Source organism: Pomacea canaliculata, linkage group LG5, assembly GCF_003073045.1.
Source record: "Pomacea canaliculata isolate SZHN2017 linkage group LG5, ASM307304v1, whole genome shotgun sequence".
NCBI classification, from domain to species: domain Eukaryota; kingdom Metazoa; phylum Mollusca; class Gastropoda; order Architaenioglossa; family Ampullariidae; genus Pomacea; species Pomacea canaliculata.
The window spans coordinates 12,160,460-12,179,597 of record NC_037594.1 but is presented as its reverse complement, the minus strand read 5'-3'; the positions used below and the strand labels follow the sequence as shown (position 1 = coordinate 12,179,597).

At 42.4% G+C, this 19,138-nt stretch overlaps 1 protein-coding gene across 3 annotated transcripts in view; it reads left to right on the top strand.

Moving 5' to 3' along the window:
* The window catches only part of LOC112563878 (calcitonin gene-related peptide type 1 receptor-like), a 74,724-nt gene that overhangs the window by 37,806 nt on the left and 17,780 nt on the right, over positions 1 to 19,138 (top strand). For all 3 annotated transcript variants that reach the window (XM_025238297.1, XM_025238299.1, XM_025238298.1), the window contains exons 2-5: positions 8,030 to 8,156; positions 12,211 to 12,327; positions 14,613 to 14,710; positions 16,054 to 16,145. In XM_025238297.1, coding sequence (XP_025094082.1) covers positions 8,030 to 8,156; positions 12,211 to 12,327; positions 14,613 to 14,710; positions 16,054 to 16,145 — 434 coding nt within the window. The remainder of the gene's footprint in view (positions 1 to 8,029; positions 8,157 to 12,210; positions 12,328 to 14,612; positions 14,711 to 16,053; positions 16,146 to 19,138) is intronic.

Here is a 19,138-nt window from a genome sequence, read left to right as displayed (position 1 = left end):
ACTTTATTTTTTTTTATTAAGTCTAGTAGTTTATGTATATATTCTGTAATGGTTGTAGAATACGATCAACTTACACGTCTAGTCAAATATGAGACGATTTTGTAATTATTTCCGATGCAAACTTTATAGCTAAGTATATACTAAAAATATTTTCAAATGTTTTTGTGAGTTCCACTTCGTTCTTTAAGTGTTGTGCTTACAGTAAAATATTCCCTGAGTCGTGAGTCGATCTGTTCGGCTTTGGACCAGAATAAAACTCGTAGCTTTGCAACTCTTTCCCCTTTTTCTTTAAAAACCCCAATATTTTATCCGTTATCTCTCCTTTGGTGTTTGTTATTTGCCATTTATAGATGAACATAAATGGACATTAGCAAAAAAACTCATTGCCTATAAAACCGAAAATTTTTACAAATCAAGACACAAAAATATGCAGGCAAAATTATTTTCACAAATACAATTTTTAGAAACAAAAGAGTCTGTTAGAATTTCAATCTTGAAACTGAAATTTAAGATGCAAATAAACGTAAGCCTGACACGATGCATGCGGGCACAGACTGGTTGTCTGTCGAAATGGAGAAGAATCCCTCTGTCTCGCAGGAGCTTTCTGAACGCTTACTGTGGATAAACGAGGCGGAGAAAAGGAAACGACCTCGGTCCTTAGGCCAACAAAGGCATTGTTTGGGTTGCACCAGATCCACATCACACGGAGGTGAGCATGGGGAAGGAAATAAGCTGTCCCCAGCCCCCATTACATCCTGGTGGTCACTGTCACCAGATAGCCCATCGCACCACTCATCCAACGGAATGGGTTGAAATGGTTTGACGGCCAAGTCCTGCTGTCTCCTGATGTTACCCTCCGACGCCCACTGGGAGGAGTGTGTGTGTGTGCGGGGAGGGAAGTAAAACTTCTTTCTTTTTCCCCCGTTGAACCACACGATTTAAAGAGATTAAAAGTTTGTACTTTTTTTCTTTTTTTTTTTTTTTTTTTTTTTTTTGTATTGGCGGCAATAAAGTATCAAGACTGCTTTTAGCCGATTTGTTTTAATCAGCCTTCTGATGTGTTAAATAGAGTTACCTCCCTCGGCACCAAGAGTAGTGGAGTTTAACGGTTACGAAAACATTTTGTTGACACCAGTATTTAAACTTTATTGGCCTTTAAAGGTGATTAGTTATGGCTTGATACACTTTTATGTCTACTGTGTAATGTTGACGGCTCTTGCGTCAGATGTCAGTGCGTGCGAAAGATTTCTAAATATTTCAGGGTAAAATGCCAAACAACAATGGCGGGAGTTTCTAGTGTTTCCCCCTTCTAGGAACAGACTCATATAGTTGTCAGCAAGTACCCGTGTCACATAGCTGATAGGGTCAGGATCGGGTAGCTGTTGATTGTCAAAGCAAATCTTCCAACAGTGATTGCTGATGTCGGATCGTGGTGGTAGGGGGGCTTGAGAGCTAAAAGCTTGTCATCAGCAACAATCAAAAAGAAAGACAAGTCTTGTATCGTCTCGATACCGTCGATAAGATCACGTGACCAAACAGGAAAAGTCGAGAATTAGCGGCACGCCATGTCCCCTCCCCAGATGTAAATGACTTTTTGAACATTTTTCCCCCAACCTACCCATCGTCTCTCCCTCTTTATCCTCCTCCCAACGCTGGTTTCATTTTTCCTGTTCTCCTCTATTTAAATCATGCTGGTACAAAAATTCTCTACAAGTAACTGTCATTTTCTGCTAAAAACTGTCGCAAGAGCGCAATCTCATTGGAAAAAAAGTGTGGCGGACATTTAACTCTTCTGCAAACACAAAAGCAGTTTTCAGATTCATTTCATTGTCGTCCGTCAAGACGATTTTATTTCGCCGATCACTGAACAGGAAAAGACTACTCTTTATGGCCGCGAACAGTAGTGTTTAAACTTGTCAACTAGTGAAAGTAGTCTGTGTGAAGAAAACCCATAATTCATGCCAGAAAATAGCCCAGTAATTAGCTCCTTGGCCGCTTGGTGGCGCAGAGAGACTAAATAACAGAGTTCACAACAGCGACTTCCTGTCGTTGTAGATAACTGTGACAAAGCAGAAGGCGAAGTTTGTTTTCAGTTTTCTTCTGTCTTGTTAAACAATTTCTTTGCTTGACTTAATACACTGAGTGGATTGGGGTGGGTGTCCTTCTGCTAGTATGTCAGTAATTTTGTTTTTAATCGCAAAGATACAGCTACCTGCTCTGAAAACAGAAAGCTCGGCATGGCGAGCGCCTGAACTGTTGCGTGAGGTCATGTTGTCTGTACCTGACCCCTGTTGTGACCCTGTACCCAATCACTAGTTTCTTCATGGCACAGACTGATTACAGGTATATCCTGGAGTAAATTCTCAAATATTTTATAATGAGGAAACAAGACCCCACTGAATGTTTTTTACTCTCTATGTGCCTGTGACTGCTCGTGCGTGCGTGCATGTGAATTTGTGTGTGTGTGTGTGTGTGTGTGTGTGTGTCACTAGCTGAAATTTTACATCTTCTATCACATCCGCTCAACGACTACCATGATCAAAACATGAGTTATTTTTAACAAGTTTTATGACTCTCTGTTTCTGCCGCAGGTAAAAATAATGACCGTGTCTCGGCGACTGAAATAAATCATTTGAGGGGAAGGGCTTTAACCTCTCGACACGTACGCTTAGGATACAACCAGCCTCGCAGATAATGGCAAACTATAAGTAGCCCTATCATCAGTTGGAGACGAGTGCGCAGGAAAAATAACTTAACGATGATTTCGTGGTTTTAACTTGTTTTTTGCGCTGGTACCACGAAGAATGGAATTATTGGAAGATAGGATGGAGAAAGGTGGAAGAAACGAAGGAAAGTAAAGATGACAAAATATGAGATAAGGTTGAGAGCGAGAGAAGGGTCTGTGGTGGGTACGGGTGTTGTACGGCGGGTGTATGCGCGCGCACGAGTGCATGATGCATGTTTGTGTGTGTATGGTCTCGCGGATGGTCTCTCGCCGGCTGGAATGATTGAGGAATGACGGATGGGCGGGTGGTGCGAGGAAGAGTTTAGAGCAAGCTTCGGACATTGACAAAGCGTTTGACGCAAGAAGGCGAGGATGTCGGTTGTTGATGAGCCTGTGGGAGCCCGGGCAGCTCCCTCACACCGAGCCCCATCTTGAAGATCAATGATCCTTCCGCTTCAGTGAGTGAAGATCCTGGATGTTGGCAGAAGACAGAAAGTGATCGAAACAATGACAGGCGCGCCCACGCACACACTCACACACGCACACACAAAGTTTTGAACGCAAGAAACAGATCAACAGATAAAAGAGGGAAGAGGAGAGAGGCGAAGGGGGAGAGAGTGAAGAGAGAAGTGGTAGTTGGTGGGTGGGTGAGTAGACAATAGATTATTGATGTCCACCCCTTCCCGCCTCTGTACTGCCAGTTAAGGTGCTGGTGGCGGGTCGGGTTATTGAAATATCTCGCCTGGTTTCTAATTCCCTTCTGATTGATTGCCATCTCTATGCATCCCCGTTTTCCTTGGCGCCCTGCTCCGCGATCGTAGCTTCCAGAAAGTAATGGCGCTCGCACCTCGAAGGCCGACAACTTTCTGACTTCCGGACATGACCCAGGAGCGCCATCGGAATTACCGCAGACACTAAACAGAACACGATCGTTTACGCAACGGAGGACAGCGTCAGGATTTCAGGAGAGAAAACTTTGGCCTTAAAAAAAGTTTCTCCTGTTCCTCCATGCTCACTGTGCTCTGTGCTTTTTTATTGCCACCGTATCTAGTATTCATTCATTCCTCCCACCCCACCTCCTGGCGTGCTCCATGTCTCTACGTGTATCTGTGTCTCATGGTATGCACTGTTTATTTCTTGTATCCATTCATCACCCACAACCCTTTAGGTATCTGTGTTTCATGATGTCCACTGTCTTCATGTCCCAGTATTACTTTGTTTCCAGCATTCCTCATGTCTCCACATCCTTAGATATTCCCACTTTCTTCAAGTTCCACTGTCGATAAATGTCCAATACTTAGCTCATGTCCCTGAGTATCTTCATGATCCCCGTCTATCTTTCTATCCCAGTCTCCCTTGTCTCTCTGTGTGCAATCATGTCCCCAGCGTCCTTGTAAACAACATAACCTTTCATGTCATCGTATAGTCTCGTTATCTCTTTTGTTTACCGTCTGTTTATACCTTCACGTCCCTTCCTGACCCTATCTCCCTCCTTTCATGCCCTTTTGTGACCGCCGTGACTCCCCGTTCCCTGTATGACCTTCTCTCTTTATGTCAGTTGGCGTCTCTTTATGACCCCGTGTCAACATGGTAACTGCTATACTCACCGCCACCTTGATCGTCCTTAACCTGCCGTGACCCCTTCTCGTGCTCTCTCAGTGCTAAAGACATTGCCTTAGAACAGTTTTCCTCGGAATTTAGCCATTGTGTTACAACCGCCATGCTTAGCGCCACTTGTAATGGACAGCCACCATGCTGACAGGAATGGACCAGGCTGTCATGTAGTCCGAGTTGCATTAGTTGTGAGTCGTGCAAACAGGTGCTGAAGATAAGTGTCAATATTCTTATCTTCAAAGGCCACAAGTCTTATTGTCAGCGTCGGAGATCATGCCCATCACTCACTCACTCAGCTTGTGCCGTCTTTTCGTATGCCTAAGTAACTTCTCTGTTTCTTCTTTTTGTTTATTTATTTATTTTTTATTTTTATCTTATTTTTTTGCTTTTCCTCTCTTGTTCCTTCCTTTTGCTTTTTTCCTTTCGTGTCCCTCGGCACCATCTTGTCTGAACCAGCCTCTCGGGCCTTTCCGTCACTGACAAGTACACCCTTGTCCAACCCTGTGTCACTATAACAGCTATCAGCAGGTTGTATATAACTGTAACAACTCACAGCAGGCTGTATTCCCATTTTAAAAGAATATGTCAGCACTTGGCTGTCGGTCATACTCCAGGAAAGAACACTATGTCACATTGTTATGTGAGAGACACGTACAATGGATGTATGGAACAGATGAGTATCTTGTAGATACCGAGACCATTGCATGTCATGTCTTTCGTGAGTATTTTTCTAATTCTTCCGTCTTTCGGGTTGTTTAAAATAGTCACTGGGAACATAACTTGAAATTATAAACTGATCAACATGTGAATTACATGTTGGAGAACATTGCTGTCTCTGAATTTTTGAAGCTTTTATTCGAACGAGAAACAAGATGGTTAAAGGACACAAACATCCCACGAGAACAATATCCCATCCTCTTTCTTTAATAAATTATGGGTATTTGTGGTAAGCTTACGAGGCTGTATGTTTAACATTTTCAAATTAAGATGCAATTCGTAAGAGTAATTTCTAGTTTAAAATATAAGCCGTGTGGGCTTTTGGTTCCTGTATAAAAGATATTGCATGCACATTACAAATCTTCTGGTTAGTGTCATCACAATGAGGGGCTAAAGGTCCCAGCAGACGGTTCTGAGGAGACCCGTCTTGCAGACGGCAAGAAAAGTCGTAAAATTCTTTTGCAAATGTTGTTTTCATGAAATTATTAAAGGAAAGACAAGACTACAGCACCACTCAGCCCAGCTGTCGTCTGGACATCTCGCAATTAATGGACTGATTGGCGGGTCCTTAGGACTCCAGAGACTACTTGCTGGCCTTTCTGCAGCCACTTGTGAAACGATTTCCTGAACATTTTGTAGGAGCATGCTCTTCCTTTGTCTTCTGTTTGCCTTTGGCCCCTTGTATGCATTGAGAGGAGATTATGTTTGGCCATTGTCTCACCTCTTAGAATATGGTTTGGTGAACAACATTGTCAAGATTGTGGGCTAAGCCAGAATGCTGCTCGTGTTTTTCGTGACTGGTTTTCGACAGAGTTCTCAGTGATGACAGTCATACTTTTCGACTAACTGTGAGTCTTATATGGGAAGCCAAGAGGGGAAATAATCACCCACTACAGGACCCGAAAACTTGGCCAATCGAAGTATTGAACGTTCAAGTCACCAAAACGATATGTGATGAAAATTCACCCAATAGGCCTGACTTAGCGGCTTATAGTTTCCAAAAGAATTTTGTCTTTCTTGTTAAACAAACGTATTATTAAACTGTCTCATCAAGCTATACTTAGTCTCCATGCCTTTAAATCATTTTCCTTGAGACAGGTTTTGACACTGACCCTTGTATGGACGATCTTCTTGGTGCCAATTACTCAGAATCGAACCAACTGTAATGTACATGGCTCAAAGTTTACATCCGGGGTAGGTTCCTATAACCTTGGGACAGCTATGGAGCTTCCTCATGAAAAGTGCTTTCGTTACATACTCTGGAAACAATGTAATACACTTTGATGGACAGACTGCAGGATACGATGCTCCCTTGCCCCTCAGATCCTGCCCGTGCGTTTTGCTGTGTGCGGGTATTGCGAGCGCCATGGCACCCGAGAGCCATTACCAGGAGGACTTCATGCTCCTTGCCGACACTCTCCACGCTTCGTTGGTCACGTGTAGCGGTCATGATGAACAGGAACTAGCGTTCCAAGCGACAGGTTTTATTTTTTCAGGACATTGTTCACTCTTCCTTTCGCAAAGAAATAAGTTTCCCTAGAGATTTTTCCAAAATAATGTAATACGAAGGCTGGGAGGTGGGTTTGGGGAGAGAATCGAGAGAGAAGAGGAAGGAAGGGCTCAAACAACATTACATTCGTGATGAGTTATCGTTGTGAAATTCAGAGCAGACAAGCATACATCTTGGCGCCACTTCGTTTACATACAAGTGGTTTTACTGTCTGGAGACACTGGACACAAGAAATAATAAACAAATAAATAAAGGCTCCAAAGGTTTCCTTTATTTTGTACATGTATCTAAAATGTATTTAAAATGTGATCCCTAACAGGTTCTGTTCGTTAAGCAGCATAGCTTCATAGAGAGCTGGTCCGTGAAAGTTTGCTGTTTGCCGACCGATCCCTACACAGGAACCTCTCAGTGAGGTAGCAATGCGCATGCCCGAGAGTGTTGGTAAGATGCACCAGAAGAGCCCGGATGAACTCAAAACCGTTTTTTCATTGGGACCAGCACCAGGCGTGCCTGACTGAAGAGATATGGTCGATAGTCTGTGGATGTAGGTAAAGTGCGAGAAGCTGTTTTGGCAGGAAGGACGACCAACAGGCGATGAACCTCAACAAGCTTTGACCTTTCCCCTCCCCCATCCCATCGTTCTTTCCTTCTTCTTCTTTACTACTATTACTTATTATAGGACACAAGGCGCTCAGCTGCTGATATACAAAAGACCTCTTTCACAAGAAATATAGAAAAAAAGATTTTTTTTAATTAGAGAAGATACTGACCCAGTTGGTCATGGAGACCACAAACTGTTCTGGTCAAATCCACAAGAGGTCACTCGCGGTCAGTCCCATTGTCTGCTTCTACAGGACCTGCACGTGATGCCGTTAAAAGAAGCCATTAGTCGCTCACTGATCTTTTTGGTTCTGCTGCTGCTCTGTCCCCTGGCATCCTGCCTCTAGTACCTCTCATACCTCATGCCTGTCCACGTCTCTGTGGCAGTGACTCCCCTTCTCGTCCTAACTCTGATTTCCGCCGCTGGTGGCGGTAGGCTCGGCAGACAGAAAGACAGTCACGATCGCATTTGTAATATGTCTAGCGGGCACCAGAGCTCTCAGGATGGTGTGGAACTTTCCAGAAGAGAATAAAAAAAAGGGTGACGGGGTTTAGGAGGGTCCAGTCACAGAACCAGGCGGACTGATCCCAATGTGATCGTGCCATCCACCGCAATATGCTCCTCCCATGATGTGTATAAAGAATTTTATAATATGAAGACAATAAAACTTTAAAATAAAAATGTAAATGAACATTAAATGCAGTGGTCTTTTAAAAACCAGAAATAATATTCTCTACAGGTAAAATTACTTTTGCTGCTTTCAATGTATGTCTTGCTTGTTTGTTTGATTCATTTCTCTGTCCTTCACGTATTGACATGAGTTACTCTGAACTTACGATCGTAACTGTTTCTTTTCACTCAGATGCTAAACGGATCTCAAGAGGTGACTAGAACACCATTCCGACAATCACCGAGTCGCCATGCGTTTCACTATAAAGCCTTTGAAGAATGCAAGAGAAACATTCTGTCCAAGCCCTACCCAGATGATGGTAAGAGATGAATATTATATTTTTGCTTTTCAATAAAATTTGGAACAAAATAATTTCAAAGGAAATATAAAATAATACCATTTATTTATTTATTTATTGAAGCTAGACTGTTTCAGGTAAGGTTTGTGTAGTCCGCTTCATCAGCTTACGACCCTGATAAGTTTATTTTGAAGGAAAGCCCCAGTTCCTAAAAAAAAAAAATCTTTTAATGTTCGGTCTTGTGGAGAATTTTTGATTATGGGAAATAGCATCGGGATTCGTGAAACACGTTTTTATGTTCTCGTTGGCTAAAGAGAAACTTTGAATGTCTATAAAACTTGAGGACGAAAGTGCAAAGCAATTACATGCACAATATATATTCACACGCAACAAAACCCTGGAGGAATCAGATTCTTTTGATTCGATAAATAATTCATCAAAGAGCTCAGGACATTAACTACTAAAGTTTTTATTAAATCTTATTTAAATTATTTTGTTTCTTACGTATTTCGCGTTTTAAGTCTCACAGACCGATTAATTTTTTGAAGCTTACAGCTCAAAGATGTCTTTCTAGTCTAGTCTTGACAAGAAAGTTGCTTTTTAATGAGGTTAGAGGTCGGAGTTTGGTCCCAGTCCCTTCCCACCAACTCTTTACCCTGTGTATTTGTGAGATTAACGGAACGAAGTGATTTAAAATAAGTTGGATTTGTATCTTTTCCTTTTATTTTTAATTTTGTCTGCACGTTAACTTTCTATTCTGTGAAAATACACTCTTTGAATATGTCAACGAAATCAGAAATTCAGCAATTCCGGGTTTTAACCTGTTCTCTGCAGTTAACGACTGGCATCATTCCTGATACAAGTTCTCTCTCATCGGTCCTTCAGGAAGGATAGGTGAAGTCGATTACCCTAATGACCCTCCCCTTCCTGGTCTTTAGTTCTGCTCAATGACACGTTAACTTCTAAGTAAGTAATGGAGGCCTTGAGGTCAACACACGACCCCGCCATCAAACTTTCTGGGACTGGCCAGAGAAACCCAGAAGACAAACATATCTTTGGAATAACGACTCCCAAAAGACGGGCGAGACGACGGCCAAATGACTTGTAGACGAATAAATTTTCTGATTAACGAAGCAGGGAGACAACCGCTAGCAAGCAATGGACCGCAGAGTTATCACCTCGCTCCCTCGAATTTCTTGAAGTTTTGTGTGACTTAAGTGCACTGAAGCATTTCATGGAAATATAATCGCTGGAGCCGTTTGGCCTTTAGAAACAATGATGCACGTGACGATAATTATGGAAGTGGTGTTCAGCAGCAGGTATGATACAGCTGTGTGACACTGGTTTCCTTTACACTGGCAATAGGAGCACCCAATGTTTTTTTCTGGAGTGACAGGTTACCGATTATGGGAGGATCATCTTCTAGGGCACTACCGACACATAATCCTTCATTATGTACTTACATTTCTCACGACCCGTTTGCCGCAAATAAGGGGGAGCCTCTGTTTCAGTGGTCATCAGTCATTGGGAGATTGCTTGATCCATCCTTTTCTGTTTCTAGTGTTTCCGATCCATCCCGCACTTTTTATAAGCTGTACAAAACTGACTGCACCTAAATATACTTTATTTGCGAACACTTGGATAAAGTCTTCTGTGTTGCTAGGAAATGTATGTGACAAATTTTCTTCTGTATTAAAATGTTTTCTAACTGTGCAGCGAAAGTCTGCGAACAACAAATTATAGAGTTTCAACCTTAAAAAAAAAAAAAAAAACCAACCCAAAACAAAACAAAACAAAAATTTATTTGAAAACGGAAATAATTTTTATCGTTTTCACACTTTGTAGGAAAGGTTGTCTGACTCTATCTCGCTGCAAATTTTGATAACCCAGTCTTTGTCCATTATCTAGTTCCTTCTCCAGACCCCTTAATTAATTTAATCTGTTTTGTTTCTCTGAGGATTTGTAGCTGGACATTATCTTTTTTCCCCAAACAAAAGATTTATAACAAACTTGTTAACTGTTTTTTTTTTCTAAAGATATGATGAAGAATGCGCCTTTCGATAATAAAATTTAGTATTCACCGTCTATAAGAAAATTAAGCTTGACTGGGGTTGTCAGCCCTCTGACCTCTGACCTCCACTCGAGCTCCGGTGTAAAGAAAAAGAACTCTCGACGTGCCAGAACTGAAGATGTTACTGTTATAGAAATCTCCCAGACTTGGTGCGGAATATCTGATATGGGATAGAGCTATTATTTGATTTCCGGCGGTGTGAAAGGGGTCCTACGACAGGCCAGAAAATGCAAGACAGCTCGGCTAGAATGTGAGATGACAAAGCAGTCGTAACCCTGACAACCTGTCGAGGACTGCGAGAGGCGCTGCGCTCCCATCACATGAGCTTTCATTTTAATGTCCAGACTGGGACTTTTCAAATAACCACTTATTTCCTGATAACTGAAAGTGACGAATCGAGTTTTCTCACAGCAAGAAAGGATTTTTGATTTTCAACTTGGGAAATTTTTTGAAGTAGTCTAAAAACAAAATCTGCTTAAATCGACGATATGGAATATTCTTTTTCACGCTTTGTCATTTTGAAATTCATCTGAAGTGTCCAAAGATTTTACCCAGAAGTACATGAAACAGGAATGTAGCTGATATATGTGAAACAGAGACATATGTGGTCAATATGTGTGTGAAACTTTGAGACATTGATAATGGGTAATAAAACGTGGGGTAAAACGGAAAACATTGAAATTTCCAAACCTACCGCGGTGCAAATTTTTTTTAAATAAAGATCTATTAAACTGAAATATCATTCTCGTGAAATCCTTCCTTTTATGTTTGTATCGCTTTTGATGAAACTGTCCATTTTCCTTTCTTTCTATTGTCAAGATAATTTCAAACATCTGGGTTCGGTCAAATCTGTTTGCAGCTAGTTGAGGTGAATAAAGGATTTCTATGTACAGTACATTAAACAGATAAATTAAAATGTTTGAGTGCCTCACGGTCAATAATTATCTCAATCAAGGGTCCTTCTGATCCAGTGTATATAGGAGTAGGTGGGGGAAATAGCCGATCAGCCATCTTGACTGGAGCTCTCCTGCACCAGAACCTATCTGATCTTCAGCTGAACAAACAAGAAAGCGATGTCTACGACCCAAAGGGGAATCTCAACTTTCCTCAAGGTATCAGATCACATCTGCAGCCACTGTACTCATACTGTTACGCGGACCGAGAAATCCATCAGTATAGAAGGGGAGCTAATCTGCAAGACGGTGGCCTCCCTTGCGACTACCGTCTTCACGAGGGGGTAGGCAGGGACAGCGTTTTGATAACGGCCGGGATCTGTGTTTGAACTGCTGTTTGTTGGACTAAGAAGTCAATCAAAATGGCTGCTTCACGGTTATCTCGACCAGAGCTGCGTGGGCAGAGCGAGCTGAGCATGGGGCGCATGTCCAAACAAAAAATCTCATTCTGGGAGCCCGGCACAAGACCGCATTATCTTGGCAAACACATTTGCCTAGAGAACACCCATGTACACATGACCCAGCCACATTTAGAAATGCACAACAAATGTCCCTTATCGCCTGCTTTATATTCCATCACCTTGTGGCGCCCTCCAGATAGCAGAAATCGTTTTTCTAAAGCATATTTTTAGGAATGAGGAGAATGGGATCTTTATATCGAAAAACATGAATCCAGAAATACTGAAAACTACAAATGGTTATTTAATTAAATTTTTACTCAAAGAAATGTTTACCTGTTTTGAATGTCCACGTGTTGCATCTGAATATGATTATTATCGCTGCTACCTAATTATTTATCTTTATCAAACAAAAAAAAGGTTTGTGGGGTATTTTATTTCATTTTCAAGTGTGAAAACCGGTAATAGTTTAAAGTGCTTTTTTGTTTGTGTACACTAAAAGAATTTAAGTTGAGTTATTTTCAAATGTGTTTGAAATATGTTTTTGACAAGTTTAGTACATTTGTGTTTGGCAGGTTCAAAGTCAAGTCTCGCGATTTACACATGCAATGTCTTGGGTTTGCTGAAGTGTGGTGTAACGGTTGTTTGTGCAGGTTCTCTGTACTGCAATGCTACCTTTGACAACTGGCTGTGTTGGGACTTCACTCCAGCAGGACAAAGTGCGTTTCAAAGATGTCCTTACGACTTCATCGAGGGCTTCAACAGAGACGGTAGGCTCTTGCTTTGATCAGCATCAGCTACATCAACATTGTGTACACTTTTTCATTCTTTCAAAATTGCCAAATTTGTCTCCATGTAAATGCAATATTATTTACACAAAATACATTCAGACCAATGTGTCGGTGTTGTGTTCCTGCTTTTAATTGAGAAACATTTATCAAACGATATAACAAACAATGAAAAAGGAGCAACCGAACTACTGAAAATTGATGTTTCATCTCTGATCAAAGCTTTATCTCATATAAAACACTTCAAAGTGAGAAGTGTGTGAACAGTACGATATGCTGCTGAAAATATGTAATGTGGAACCTCAAGATCAAGAAATGAGCTTAAAGTTATTTTCTGTGTGTGTATATATACCAGAAACAGTCACAGGCATGATACCAATACAAGACATTTCAACACTGTCACACATTCATTCACTCACCCTGTCTCGCCACGCATGCGCAGCCATGGCCAGCAAATGACCTGAAAGTAAATTGTGTAAGAAAGGCGAGTACAGAGGTCAGCACTTTGTTTCCTCTCTGTCTCGTTTGCTTCCGACGTCACCGGCCCGGGGTCTACCAAGGGCCCGTCACTCGTGTGGCGAAATTTGAGCGACTTCCTTCCGGTGCTGCCGTTCCCTGGCGCAGTGTCTAAGCAGCCATCCGTCAAATTCCTCTGAAAGTCATTTCACCTGAGCGGCGGGGCCTGGTGGACAGGTTAGAAGCCGGCACCAGGCGACACCATGGCGACGCCGATTTTCAAAGAGATTGACTCCGACACTCCTGTCGGGCACCTCCGAGACCGACCCGCCATTCATTGTGCAACTAGTTCTTCGTGTTAAGAACACTCCACGGACCTGAACCCATCTTCGGAGTTTTATATGATAAGACTTCTTTTAGCGAAGTCGACAGACTGTAATATCCCAGAGGAAATTTCGGTTCCGCATACTCGGAATGGGGAAGGAGTCGTTGGGGGGGAAGGGAATCCTTGGAAGCAGCAGCCCCGCGGAAGAGACCCGATGGTAGATTAACTCGCAAAGCATCTTGTTTCCGATAACCCAGTGCTGTATCTGACTGAGTGGCTTATGAGAGACGAGTTTTGTGCCACGATGAACTCGCAAGACACGCGCAAGTGCTTTTCTAAAGACTCACTGCTATTTAGAGACCCACCTTTCCCTCTTTCTCTCTTTTTTTTCAGTTCTGCTAGTCATTCGAAGGCTGGCGAAAGAAAATGCTCCCTGCAGAGTTGAGTCTCAAAGCAGCAAATCAAGAATAAATTCTGGAAGAACTCCTGACGCAAACTTGTCTAGTGCCGTTCCATGTCCAAGTTCTTAAGTTTTTTGTAAGTTTTTTCTTCCGAGTTTCCGAGGTTGTTGTTTTTTTTTAATGATCGCTTGAGGGTTAGTTAGCAAAGCCAGGGGAGATTATCTACAAGACTAGACGACGGCAATGTTTCTTTGAGAATAAGATGCACTGCCAGTCAAGAACAAACGGTCCTTAAGGTGGTTGATGAGCTGTCTGTTCGTCTGGGAGAGAGAATGCTTGTCTGTGAGAGTTTGTGTGGAGGCTGACTTCCTGAGATTATCTCCTCATTGGTGTAATGCAGGGATTTGTGGACATGATTCTGCGATGAAGCCAAGCTTCCAGAATTGAATAAAATTTCTTTCATTTGATATAGAAATGAGAGACATCAAAAGATGTTAAAGTAAGGCTACCGTGAGACATTGGTAGATATCGAGTTCACGGAGTCACCAGCCTTCCTTGATGTGATAAGACTGGCTTTGGAGGAAACCTCTGATGCGGGTAGATATTTCTCCGGAAGCCACCGAAGGCAGCCATTAGGGGACCAGCATCCAAGACAACCCCCGCATCACACAGTGTGTCTGTTTATGGATGTAGTTAGTTATTTGTCTTGTTCTCTATAGATGTTTGATGATTTCTTTCCACGATGGCAGCACAAGGTACATTACACCATGTGCATTCTTTCCGCTTTTTTTTATGCTCGATCCACAGCAAAGCAGTTGGTAATCCTAATTCTCTTACATCCTGTAGACTATTGATGTCCAGGTTTCATTACACAGGAAATTTTAGTCCCTAACTGCAAGGACGAGCTTTTAAGAACTTTTTGACATGCGATAACTTTAAAGTCTCAAGTAAAATATTTTTCAGGTCTGAGTGGACCTCTACTAGTGTGATTATCTATCTATTATTTATGTTGAAATATTGTGAATGTGTGAATGTGTGTGTGTGTGCTTGTGCTTGCGTGCGTGTGCACATATATTTGGTTTCAGAATTCGCCGAAAAGAAATGCATGCCAGATGGCACATGGTTTGTCAATAAGCTGTCAAACCGAACCTGGACCAACTACATGCCCTGCACAACACACGAGGTAAGATTTTTGGAATAAAAACTTCATTGAAAGCCTAGCTTTAAAAACAATCCGAAAAGCCAGGCCTCAGCCACGCGCAGGGCGTGCAACATAACTTCCAGCTTTCCCGAAAAATCGTTTTCTATTCCCTGCACTCGCCTTCTTCAAACCCTATGTTGATGTTCTGTATCTAGTGCTCATTGACTCCCTGAATGAAGAAGTAAACGAGTTCTTTACATCAGTTTAGGACTAAAAAGTTGATAGAGAAGAGAAATGAGAAGAAGGGTGTGGAAAATGAAATCTCCACCTCCCTATTCAATAAATAAATAATAACATAAGCCGGTTGGAGGTAAGTCGTTGCTGTTGTCAGTATTGACGAGTCTGTCCAGACGGTCGGGACTCCTACCAGCGAGAAGTCCCAGTGTGCACCAAGGACTTGCCAGACGATGATGTGCGATCAGACGCACTCAAAGTCATTGTCTGTCCTTCGTCTGTCTCCTCTTCCCCTCACCATGCAGGCTGAATTGTGCTCACTGCCATATTCTAATGACCTCCACCAAATTTTGCATGCTTCCACTTAATCCAGAATGGCTCGGCCTTTTGAATTGAGTTTTCCTTGACCGCATTTCTCGCAACTCGATTTGGTGGACTTCGGGTTGTCCGTGCACACACGTTTACCTTCATCATTTCCTGCAAGAGATTTGTCTTCGTTTACTTGACCATTCAGCTTCTCCGTTCGTGTAATAAATCTTGTAAATCATGGGATGTCGCTTCTGCTAACGCTCTTCAACTTTTTTTAAGCTCAATGGAAAACATCTTCAGCTCTCTCGTTTCAGCTTCCTGTTCAGCTTTTTAGTGAAGATATTTTCGGAAGCACTTCGTGTTAGATGGACTTGCTTTCTCTTTGGTCTACAGACATGATCAGACATTTTTATCGGGAAGGCAGGCGCTTAAGTGAGATGCGATCGTTGTGAGCACACATACGAAGGCTGACAGATGCTGGTGGCGAAGCTTGCTCAGTATCTCCAGCATTTACCGCTATCGTTGAAAGAAGAGTTTCACATGCTTCAGGCCTGGGTCAAAGGTCTGGTGCTGAGCTACCCTGCCAATGCTGGGAAATTTTGGAGAAACTTATTTCCAGTCTTAGACTGACAACACCGGTGTATGTGTGTGTGCGTGCGAGTGCTGACTTGAGAGAGAGAGATGCGAAGATGTCTTATTCACTAAATATATATATATGTAAATAGTAAACCAGGACAGTGATTCTTGCGGCAGTGATGAAGGCAAAGAAAACGATGTTAGTGACATGTTGTAGCGATGACTACTAAGGTGATGATATATTAACTAATAAATTCTAATTGCAGGAGAACCTGAGTGTGCTGCTGGTCTATATCTCTGGCTACGTCCTGTCCGTGCTGCTCTGCGTGGCCTGCATCATCATCTTCAGCATCTTTAGGTAGCATGTTCCATCCTTCTGTCCGTGTGACTGTGTCTTTGTCTTACTTTAATATTGGAGCTTCAGCTGCAAAAAATGGAAAAAGGTCTCCAACACCACCACCCACTCTAAATCTCATTTTCACAGACCATTAGTTTGCATGATGCTCATCCCACATGGCGCATCAGTTCGACAGTATTTTTCTCACCTAAAATTGCTTCTCCACTTCTTACAAGCACAGGCTGTGCTACGACCAAGATGTTGGCTGTCAAAGATGAAGACAGTTATGTAGCTGTCAGTTCGTGTAAGAGTAATGATGGCATGTCGCTGGATTTACCAAGCTTTTTATCTTTCTAATTTTTATTCTCACAACTTCTCTATTCTTTTCATCTTTCCAAACACTTTAAAAATATTTTTTGTGCGTTTAATTTTATTTCCACGCTTGTTATATTCGTATAAAAACCGACATCCCCTTGCACCTGTTTTGCGCATGCGTGTGTCCCTACTGACCCTGAGCGATCCCTGCTTCTTGGACGTCTCCTCGTCTGACTAAAGCATCCTGGCTTTACTAAAATCGAATCACTTGAGAACACTTGGAGGATCAATCAAGAAGCAATCGTTCCGCACTCGTCGCTGTTTCTTGGGAAAGCAATCCCTGCTCCAGGACCTGCATGCAAGATGCAGGATCAGTGCCTGCACCAGGCTTTGGGCGACATGGACACACATCGCCAGACCCTTAAGTAGCATTGAAGAAAACCGGGCTTCGGGGTCACGAGGTCTTCTGCTATCGATCTGCTGCTTCATAAACGTTTTCTTTTGCGAAGAAAGTTTGATCGGCAGGAAAACTTATTTAAGAAGAAAAAAAAAAGGAATTAAAGAGATGGGCATCTAACTTTTTGAGGCGTTGTAACAAAAGTTACAATATTGATCAACCTTTTTCTCAAAGGACAACTCAAATGTTTGGGCAGTGATGGCTTTTAAAAAAATTGTCTTTAAATTCTTCGCCTGAGAGAGAATGGCTTGTCACAGAAACGGAATACCGAACAAATTCTCTCATTTTGTAAACCTTGCTGTTTACTGTAGTCTTCTTCGTGTTTTTAAGTCAGCCTTTGTAGATTTTTGGAAAGAAGACATTAATGTCCCTAAAATAAAACAGAAAAAGAAAGCTAATTGATGATTAAATGCTTCCACATAGCTAGCAGGGGATATCTTCAACTGTCGCCTACTGATAGACAATCATCTTCATTATTAGTGGGACCTCCATCACAACTTACAAACTGTAAAATTTTTTTTGACAGAGTCTGACATGAGATGCAAAAATTCAGCATCGAAAAGAGTCACGTTCAATTCATCAAAAACATATGGTAGAGTTCAAAGTGCGCATGACTACTGAATAACAAAATGGGATCCTGTCACACGACAAGGGTGTGTCAAGGGTGACCCCGTGACCTGTGCTGTTCCATATCTGGAAGCACATCATGCATCACGCCTTCTGTCCATCACACTTCCGTTGACATCGGTGGAAGGCCGATTTGCAGCCCACGCTTCGCAGACGCCATCGATTCTGACATCAGACACTACAAGAGAACCGCCAGACCTCACAACAGACTCGCAGAATGGTTTAATGCATATGGAATGAAGACCAGCACTGACACGAGGACCGCGGCCCTGGGCAACAGCAGAGTCGGTCTCGACATAAAGGGAGTAGGTCTGGAAGAGATAAACAGCTGTAAGTACTTGAGAGCCAGTCTCTCCTAAACTTCCCGACAGACCCACGACAGATATGCCCATCAGGATTGCGACAACAACAGCGACTATGGATGTGTCTCACCAACGGTCTGTGGGACAATCTAGTGAATACTTACATCGATGGGTATAAAAGAACAATCGGGAAATGAACCAGCACGCTCTCATTTCGGACGCCAGCGCTCTAACCACTCGGCTATCCGCTTCCACAGAGAGATGAGGTTGATCTGTATCTCCTACTATGAACATAAAATAATGTCTTTCTAACTCATAGGACACCAGGAACCACTACTTGCGGAGTAAGCTGGTCTGTCGGACCCTTTAACCCGGCACAACACTTTGTCGGTGGAAGCCGCGGTGGCCAGATGAAGAGCTGGCTTACGAACGTGAAGGAGTGGGCTGTTTACACTTTGGGTACTTGATTTTCATCATCCAATCCAACCAACCACCCATCCATCCACCCACCCACCCATCCACCCATCTAGCCATCTATCATCATCTCACTCAGATACCTGTTCACCTATTCACTCTTAAACAAATTGGATCGTAAGGCCCATTTTTTCTTATTAAAGTGTGAAAAAAAACTTTAAAAGGAGATGGAAATTAAAGTGAGAATCTCTTTTTAAATGGCCGCCATTTGTTCACGTTATGTGTCGTCCGTCTTCCAAACTGTCTGGCAAGGGGCTATCACTCTATCGATCTGATTCGCTCTTCAGAGTAGTCCTCTCGCCGTGGAAGAGCGGTAACTGTTTTCAGACTAAACAGTAGTCACATGCTCATCCATCTACATTTTCCCCTTCGCAGCTGAAGGCGCAAGGAGGAGATAATCACCAGATGATGTTTCTCGGTGTCTTGGCGGCCATGAAGTAACAGAGTTATCGCTTTCACGGACACTTTCCTTTACAACACTCGTGGCAGCTCGAGTGTCCTTCTCGACAATACAGTCTTCTTTCGATGTTCGACAAGACTTCAACATAAAACTAATACATTTTACAGGTTATGTATGTATGAGATCACACAGATCATATATGATCGCAACTTGCCAGCAAGACTTCCTCACCACACACCATTGTTTGAGAAGAAAACAAATGATTCAAAACTTTTGATAACAGGAAACTTAAATAAAACCGATTATTTATTTTGTCCACCAATTTTTGGGCAAAGCCGAATTTTATTTACTTTGTACAAATCATTTATTAACCCCGATATCTACCAAGTATTTCACGGCTGCAAAGAGCAAACTTGCGTCCAGACAGGGAGAAGGTAGC